Source organism: Triticum urartu, unplaced genomic scaffold, assembly GCF_003073215.2.
Source record: "Triticum urartu cultivar G1812 unplaced genomic scaffold, Tu2.1 TuUngrouped_contig_5212, whole genome shotgun sequence".
NCBI lineage: Eukaryota > Viridiplantae > Streptophyta > Magnoliopsida > Poales > Poaceae > Triticum > Triticum urartu.
Window position 1 is genome coordinate 2,502 of NW_024115869.1, and position 9,612 is coordinate 12,113.

Consider the following 9,612-nt stretch of genomic DNA (forward strand, 5'->3'; position numbering starts at 1 on the left):
GATGGACCCTGAACATGCCATTTGATCAATTTCAGATGGGAGCAAGATGAAAACCTGAACGGAGCCTTGGTTAGTCCCTACAGATAGGTGGGTGCCACGCTGCGCCCAACTCACTAAACAAACAGTGTGGTCCGCCCCCAAATCGCAAAGCTTGGTGACCATGTGGAGTTAAAAATTTGTTTAGGATCCCTCTTAGAGTTTCAAAATAGAAATCGGATAACATTGGTTGCACACACCTTGCTGTTGCATTCCACGGATAGATGCAATTCCCCAATCCGACCGAGAGGGCATTGTTCGAAGACCAATCCACGAAGTTGAGGTAGAAGTCGTCCTGCAATTCGGGCGCATACAAAACACCCAGAAGGAGAATTCCATTGCCGTGATATTTTCTATTTGAGCATGAATTTGAATATAATAACAGATACTCTTGGAATACCAATGGGCATGAGAAACAAACAATAACCATAAGAGTAATGTGTAACAGCAGCAACAGAGTATTCATGGCGTGGAAGCAAGCACAACCCTACTATATATCCCCAAGATTTAGAATGCACAAATCTGTTCCCTGAAGAAGCACAACCAGGACACAAGATCAAACTGAAACTAAATCTGGTCTATCATCCATATCTTGTTCAACCATGCATAAGAAATCATTCTCAGCTTGCTCAACAGCAGAAGTGAGGCAATTCAGCACACCAGCTCGAAAACTTTTAGAAAGTTTTACATCTTCATTCTCTGCAATTTCCATGGCTAATGCGAATTAACTTTTAACCCCATTAAGGGAGTCCTCTGATGTGCTATATAGGACATCTTGTTGCTTGATACGACACTCTAACAAGTACAGGTAATATACTATGTTATCATATAGAGTTACTGCTAGAAAATCAGCTGCATCACGTCCATTAAATCTATCATAAATTCCACAAATCAACCATCCATTTTTCTCAGAGCACACAGCTTGACTCTGTCCTCTCCATCTGCTCCACCAGCAATCTTTACCTTGGTACCGGTCAGAAAATTGGATGATAGAGTTGTTGGAGCACTGGACCTCTAAAGATTTTTACTGATTTCAAATATGGAGCTCTCAGTTAATGCAAGGCTGCCTTGTGAGGTGGATAGCAAATCCAACCTTGATATCGATGGAGAAGTGATGATTTGGGGGCTTACCTCGGGTCGATTTCCTCGTCGGACCCTCCGGCAGCGCCCTGGGAGTCGCCATATCACGGGTCCTGCCGGTCGTTGGAGGTGGACGCGAATCACAATGGAGGCGATTTGGGCGCGGTCCTCTTCCTCGCCCGCCAATCGACGGTCGCACTTGGGGTCGCCGCTAGCGGCAGTAGGGGAAGAAGGGAAGGTCCTGCATCACACCTTGACCAGCGCCTAAGAGAGCACGAAGAAGAGAAGGGTGGGGGCTAACTGCGGGGCAAATCGGCGGCGGGAGCCGAGGATGCGGGCGCCGGTGACGACCTCCTCCGGGCACGACTGTCAAAGGCGCAAGGAAGACGGCGGAGAAAAGGTGCTGTGAGGGAAGGGGAGAGGAGGCGGTGGCTCAGCAGGGGAGTTGCCTCCCCATGAAGGAATAGATGGCGTGTTGATCCGTTGTGTTGTCTTCTTTTTTCTTTTTTTTGCTCGCACCGAGGAAAATGATGTGGCATAGCCCAGCGACCGCACTTTGCGCGACTATTAATGGGTTTAATTAGCGATGGTTTATATGATATTCCCGGACAATGTTAATATTGAAGACTCTTACCCATTATTTTTCACTAGCGGTTTTAGTTCTCTGTTCGCCAATTAATACAAATAACATACAAATTATCAACTAATAGGCTAACTATGCATGTATTGTTGGAATTTTGCTAGTAGGCCTTGGCCCAAAGCCCAACTAAAATTCTGAAATTCTCTTGGCCATTCATGCACATATGTGAGTGGAGTGAGTGAGGCTAAAGTTTAGTCCCACCTCATAAGTTGAGAGAGAGTTGCATCTTTTTATAAGGTGAGTTCTTCTACCACTTGTATGAGCATGAGAAGAAGAGACCTACACGCGCGCTCCTCCTCCTCGCTCGCCACGCCACGCCGCGGGTTGCGGGATTGAGCTGAGCCGAGGACAGAGCTATGCACGTTGTCTATATTTTTGCTTCCGATTCTTTTGGATCGTGACGCCTGGGACGCGGGGTTTACTCCCACGACCTGCCCGGCCCGCACTATATAGTCAGGCAGACGTCTGACGACTGGGACGTGGGGTTTACTCCCACGACCTGCCCGACCCGCACTATATAGTCAGGCAGAGTTCGTATGGTTTCTCATTCCAGATCATTGCGCCGCCAAACAAGTCTTCTCCATCCCTTCTTTTGGCGTGCACCGACAGAAGGGACAGCAGCCTCCGGAACCCCGCCTCTCGTGATCCTGTACGGGAGAGGGGCGATCAGGTTTTTGGGGAGCGCACTCGCGCGACTGCTGGCAGCGACGACTTCTTCCTCGACCTCGGCAACCTCATCCTCGACGACATGGGCGACAACGTCAACGCCGGTGGTGCTGCTCCCGCTGCACCGTATGTGATTCTATCCTTCCTGTTCGAGATCGTGGTAGAATTCATGTTTCTAGTATGTGCTCTAGATGTGATCTGTTCATCTGCTATGCTAGTTTGCATGACTAGTTTAATCTCTGCTATTGTAGTCATGATTTATCTTCTGTTTATTCGGATTAAATATCGTAGTAATTTGCTCATATTTCCAACACGTATCTGATTCTTTCTTTCAATTGTCTCCTACACTGATATATTTAGGCTTCACATTTTGTAGTTTTCTGCAGGTTGTCAGATAAATTCTTCTCGGCATCTTATATTCTATATCTTATACAGGTGCGTCGGTCGTCCCAACATTGTAAGGGACATTCTAGGATTTTAGTTTGACATAAAATCTGTATTATTTCTACAATGTCTCGAGACTCAACAAATCTGGGGTGAATATGCTGCAACTATGTGCTGGACAATGTCACCACCGCCGAATTCGCCGGAAGTTCATCCGCCGTCTGAACATGCTCCACCTGAGCTTTTCCCAAATTATTCTGTCAAATTTTCATCTACAATCATAAAAAGTACAGTTATAGGCTAATACCGTATGTACTACTTTTGTTCAGGTATAGGCTAATGTGCCCAGAAATTAGACAACAGGGGGAATTAGCAAGTCACCGGCTCTGAAAGCATAAAAAACAATTCAGTATTTAAGCGACAACTCAATTTTACCTTATAGGGGGACAGGGAGTGTCCCGACCAGTATGCAGTTAACTGGATTGGTGTTTGATTGTTCCTCGTCAGATCTTATGCTAATTGCTATAGAACCGTCTGGAATGGTTTGAGAGACAAATGCTTCTTCTTCTTTTTGAACATCCCCCAAACCCTTTTCATTGTGCAACTGCAGTCTAGTCCCATAACTGTCCAGAATGGTTTGAGGGCCAAATGCTGCTTCTTCCTTTTGAACATCCCCCAAGCCCTTTTCATTGTGCAACTGCAGTTTAGCCCCATAAAAGTTGAGAATGCAAGCACACAAATAGAATGTGCCTTGGAAGATCACAAACCAGTAAAAAAGATGTAGCGTAGGCAATAAATTTTTGCTTCCTGGAGTGGGATACGATTTAACAAGCTGCTGATCTTGAAGCCTCATGGCTGATAGCAGCATACGCGCTATTGCTGCCGGGAGCTGCAGGTTACCACAGATAAGTATAACAAGCAGCACCCCTGGGTTAAAAACTGCAGACTCGATGCAGAAAACCCAGCTGATTGCCATTGATATGCACAAGCCGACGTCCATCCAATAGTACGCAGTTTCATTGTTTGGGCTCGGAATGGTGCTTAGTGCGAAGATCAGGGTTACCATCATCTTCACTAAATTACCATAGACGAACCAGTCAACAGAAGGCAGGAAGAGAGAAAACATCCCCACTATCAAGGCTAAGCCCAGCACCACCTTAACAAGGTATAACACTTTAATCCACTTGCTTATTATCTGCCTAACCCGTGGCGGTTTGCATACAAGAATGTAAACGGATATGCTCTGCACTATGACCATGAGTAACAGCACTGCAGTGTGCACTAGTACAACTGCAAGTTGAGATCCTTGAGACTTACCACGGATCCAGAATTTTCTGATCAATTGGGCGGAGAGGGTGAGTAGAATGACAAGCAGAGAGCTTAAGAAGAGCCACAGATGATGTTGCAGGATTGTCTGCACGGCAAAAGGCAGATTGCCAATCAGAACCCCGGAAGCTGCCATTACAATGAGAGCGATGCCCTTGACATTTCTCGGACAAACAAAAAGTATCCTGTCACATAAGCTGACAACTGCCAATACCGCATAAAATGTATGTTTTTCATCCTTTAACACACTGTGAGATGTTAGCTTTTTAATAGCTCCATTAGTTCCAAACAACGGGTGATTCTCCAAACGGTTATCTCGAGTGAAAAACCTGTCATATCACACAGTTGTAGTGGTATATCCCATAGGTCAACTTCAGGTGATGTAATTGAGTAAGTAAACTAGGAAATGAGCGTTAGGGAAGAGGGTTTGTTACCTGAAAGCTTCAATAAATATTATAGCTGTTGTAGACCAGAAATCGGTTGGTTCGAGCAGGGTGCAGAAACCCCCAAGCATTACAACTGTGGCCCACATGAAGGACAGGGCACCGCAGGCGTTGCCCACCCATTCCAGGAAGGCGGCACAACGTAGTAGTATGTTCGGCTTCCTCTCTGTATCAGGCAGAGCCACATCTTCTCCTCCCCTGCCCCTGCTTCTGCTCTGGCGTGTGGCGGATGCATGCAGGTTCAGAAACGATAGGTGCCATCTCAATGGAGATCTCACTGACAGCTGTTGTGGTCGCCGCCATGTTGGATTGTCTATTCTTGTAGTCCCTGAAATATTTCACAAACTAAACACGAGATTAAGATGTGGCTAGATGATTCGAATCAAGGAATGGGAGCAGGAAATATGTAGGAAGCATCAAAACAAAGCTAGCTGAATATCACAGGTCCACAACAAGCGAACGGACGGACGGACGATGCTTAACTGGGTCTGTATAACTAGTCAAATTCGAGTACAGTAGTAGAATGGAGATTAAGATGCTGCATCTTAGTAGAGGGAAAAGGAACGGATTGGTCTTCCACTCTTGCTGTTGTGCTCTACAATACGTACCACCATACAAGTGGCAAAAGAGCAATCAGTGAAGTGTTTATTAGGCTCTAAAACTAGTACTAGTATTTCGCAATCAATCAAGCCCGTCAGATAAGATAGCTTCCGGACGATTCCATGGTCCATCTCAAGGACAAGGAGGGAAGAATTCTGAGAAAATTAAGAGGGGGTGCTCTCCTGGCCCCGGGCGCGCATTGCCAAGGAAACAAGAATCAAGCGAAACGAGCAGCGGGATCAAGGAAAGCACGGCCAAGGAAGAAGCTCTGACGCGGACTCACTGACCTGGGCCTGGGGTAGCCGCGGCTGCGTGCGTCAACGCGAGGAGGATGCGACGGCTGGGGCGAGCGAGAGCCGGGTGCCGTGCGCGGGAAGGCCGCGGCGGGCGTGGGGCGGCGAGGCCTGTCACACCTCCATTCCCCTGGTGTAGGTGGACACTGGGAGTGGCTGGACTAGGTAGGGCCCACTGCGCAGGAGTGGTCGGCTGTATACGTGGGTGCGAGGCACCGATGTTGTGTGTCAAGTGTGAACTCTGTCTTCTCCCTCCTTTCTCTGTACTACCTCACCTTCTTTTCCACCAAGCAACCTGAAATTGGATCTCGATCCCGAATATCTCCTTTGTATCGATCCTCTGCATCGTTACAAGGCCGCGGCGGGCGGGAGATATCGCCGTCGGTGAGAAGCGACGTCTTTTTAAAGGTGATAGATAGATAGATAGATGCGTCTGAGAAGCGAGGTCTTTTTAAAGGCGAGCTACCGCCGTCGGTGTTCTTCGCTTTATGACTTTGGTTGCATCCAGACAAACGGGAGTGGTAAGTTTAACATATAGAGCACCTCTTCTTACTACATACATAGCTTACATCGCTGTTCTTTCCTACCTCTCATTTTTCTAACAAGGTGACGATTGTTTTCTCTTTGTAAGGAAATGGTAGTGCCGTAGGGACGAAATTTGTTGATTGTAACTGGAGTGTGCGTGGGCAGTCCAGTTCGGGTAAAAGAACATGCTTGCTACGGGGGCATAGCATCCACTTAACACAACTGATAACCTTTCTCCGGTCCTCAATTAAAAACATTCCATTTTAGACCCGAGGACCTTTTGTCATATCAAAATCTAACCACTATACAGAAAGTGTCCAAAAGAAACAGCTAAACTCCTCGTGACTTCTCATCACGTAATCTTCTTTTCTTTTTTCCCCCTTTTTTTATGATGGGAAAGCCTTCATGGCCAGTGCTTTTTTTTTGAGATATCTCAACTTCTAAGGGAGGGATACGTTGTTGTTGGGAGTGTCTAGTTATCAGACTTGTGATTTTTCATTTGGTTTAGGTCTTTTTTTTGTCCAGTCAGTTTTTGACACGTGTACTTTGTAATTTCAGTTCGTGGTTTAGTCTAAAATAAACGTCTGTTTTCGTAGCAGCTTCAGGTCGAATTCTACCTCATGTCTTGGACTTCTAAGTGTACTAGTAGAATGTCCGTGCGTTGCCACGGACTTTTGAAATCATGTGCGCTGCAACACCGGGGCATACATATTCTCATCTTCCTCCCAATCACATTGTAAATAAATTAATCCCAATTTGGTGTCAAATCATCTTATTAATTATGAACCCTAAAAATAAAAAATGATCTAAAATCAGATGAAATTATTAGCGGTCTACCTGGGGACCAATTCTTAAATAAATAAAAATGTTGAGGTTGCAACAAAGTAAATTACGAAACAAGTGTTTAAGTGTATTCATACATTATTTGTTAGGCTAATTTAACTGCTCCTAGGAGATCATTGTAAAATTGCATCAGAGGAAAAAAGTAAAATAAATTTAAATTATATAACATTAATAGAAAAACTTCATATATAGCTTGTTGTATGCATAAAAGTGGCACGTACATACAGCCAGATTTAATTTTGGGATCCCCAAACCCCTTCACCATGATATACTCTACAATTTACTTCAATAGATGGTACTTCGGTAGTGGTGTTAAGCCATCCCCAATGGAAAGGTACTTGCATCGACTCTAATACGGTAAAATGAAGCTCTTTCCTAAGAAACCTACATTCTAGCACAAATTATCAGTACATGTCACAACCAATGCACATGGAATTTGTGCGAGTATAAATTGTGAATTCGTATTCTGAAAATAAAAGAACTATACCCCCCCCCCCCCCCCACACCGCCCAATAAAAAAGCACAATCAATTATCTTTTTGTGGGACAGAATACACAAAATCAGTGTTTGGAAATCCCTAACAGAAGTTGGAATTGTTGCCCCTAATGCTAAGATTGAAACTATTATCACAGTTGGATAAAATTTGTACTTCAATATTTACCACTGAACCCAAATATGTTATGGCGTCTTTTTTCTACTTATCCTCGTATGATCTCAATGATTCCACTGGAGTATAAACCTACCAAACAAAAAAAATGTTGAAATTCTTTTTCCTTAAATGGGAGCAGAGCAGGTTTGAAAAAGGATCGCATGTGGTACACGATCAGAATCGAAAATCACAACTATCAAATTGAATTGAATTTTAAAAAATCAAACCAGTTCACGTTCTGTTCCTGCAAGCCAAGAATGTACAGGCAACAAGAATATTTATCAAAATGTAACTGATTAAATATTGCATGTGTCCGTACTACCATGATTTACTAACAGATAGAGTTTAATAGATCATGTAGTAACTTTACAGAAAAAGAACACTTGTTCGATCGGATAAAAAAATCAATATAGGTTGTCATCTTCAGATGTTTTCCTTCTGGTCCATCATTGCAAGTGCAACAGTACATGTGTAACACCCCGGATGTAACTTGCCATATTTGTACTCCAACTCTTGCCATTTTCGGCTCTAAGTTATGAGATTCCCTTTATGGTTGGGTTTTGTCTTTATTTTGCATTTTGTTCATGTCATGCATTTCATATCATGTCATCATGTGCATCTCTTTTGCATACGTGTTCGTCTCATGCATCCGAGTTTTTTTCCTGTTGTCCGTTTTGCAATCCGACACTCCTACGTGCACCGGTGTACCCCTTTTGTCTCTTTTCGTGAGCAGGTGTTAAACGTTCTCCGAATGTACCGAGATTTGCCAAGTGGACTTGGTACACCACCGGTAGACCGCCTGCCAAATTTCGTGCCATTTGGAGTCCGTTTGATACTCCAACGGTTAACCGGGTAACCGCGAAGGCCTCATGTGTGTTGCAACCCAACACCCCTCCGAAACGGCCCAATAACCCTTCCAAACCCCTTCCATGTCCTCCGTCGTCGGATCACAATCGTGTGGGTGAAAACTGAAGGAAATATGCCCTAGAGGCAATAATAAAGTTATTATTTATTTCCTTATATCATGATAAATGTTTATTATTCATGCTAGAATTGTATTAATCGGAAACATAATACATGTGTGAATACATAGGCAAACAGAGTGTCACTAGTATGCCTCTACTTGACTAGCTCGTTAATCAAAGATGGTTATGTTTCCTAACCATGAACAAGGAGTTGTTATTTGATTAACGAGGTCACATCATTAGTTGAATGATCTGATTGACATGACCCATTCCATTAGCTTAGCACCCGATCGTTTAGTATGTTGCTATTGCTTTCTTCATGACTTATACATGTTCCTATAACTATGAGATTATGCAACTCCCGTTTACCGGAGGAACACTTTGGGTACTACCAAACGTCACAACGTAACTGGGTGATTATAAAGGAGTACTACAGGTGTCTCCAAAGGTACATGTTGGGTTGGCGTATTTCGAGATTAGGTTTTGTCACTCCGATTGTCGGAGAGGTATCTCTGGGCCCTCTCGGTAATACACATCACATAAGCCTTGCAAGCATTGTAACTAAGATGTTAGTTGTGAGATGATGTATTACGGAACGAGTAAAGAGACTTGCCGGTAACGAGATTGAACTAGGTATTGGATACCGACGATCGAATCTCGGCAAAGTAACATTCCGGTGACAAAGGGAACAACGTATGTTGTTATGCGGTCTGACCGATAAAGATCTTCGTAGAATATGTAGGAGCCAATATGGGCATCCAGGTCCCGCTATTGGTTATTGACCGGAGACGTGTCTCGGTCATGTCTACATTGTTCTCGAACCCGTAGGGTCCGCACGCTTAAGGTTACGATGACAGTTATATTATGAGTTTATGCATTTTGATGTACCGAAGGTTGTTCGGAGTCCCGGATGTGATCACGGACATGACGAGGAGTCTCAAAATGGTCGAGACATAAAGATTGATATATTGGAAGCCTATGTTTGGATATCGGAAGTGTTCCGGGTGAAATCAGGATTTTACCGGAGTACCGGGAAGGTTACCGGAACCCCCCGGGAGCTAAATGGGCCATGATGGGCCTTAGTGGAAAAGAGAAGAGGCAGCCCAACATGGGCCGCGCGCCCCTCCCCTCCCTTGGTCCGAATAGGACAAGGAGAGGGGGC

General features: G+C 44.5%; 1 protein-coding gene and 1 long non-coding RNA gene across 2 annotated transcripts; both read right to left on the reverse strand.

Annotated features, from left to right (window-relative positions):
• Positions 1 to 445: 445 nt before the first annotated feature.
• Positions 446 to 1,633, reverse strand: LOC125528916. The gene is made up of 2 exons (XR_007292491.1): positions 1,168 to 1,633; positions 446 to 1,063 (listed from the first exon to the last, which is right to left on the reverse strand). It is a non-coding gene; the product is annotated as an uncharacterized LOC125528916 (long non-coding RNA).
• A 1,096-nt stretch (positions 1,634 to 2,729) lies between these two features.
• Positions 2,730 to 5,512, reverse strand: LOC125528917 (the record flags this gene model as incomplete). Its single annotated transcript, XM_048693333.1, is given in 4 exon segments — positions 2,730 to 3,078; positions 3,242 to 4,461; positions 4,567 to 4,903; positions 5,463 to 5,512. Coding segments are annotated over 2 exon segments (1,317 nt in total). The 3' UTR covers positions 2,730 to 3,078; position 3,242.
• Between the last annotated feature and the right edge of the window lie 4,100 nt (positions 5,513 to 9,612).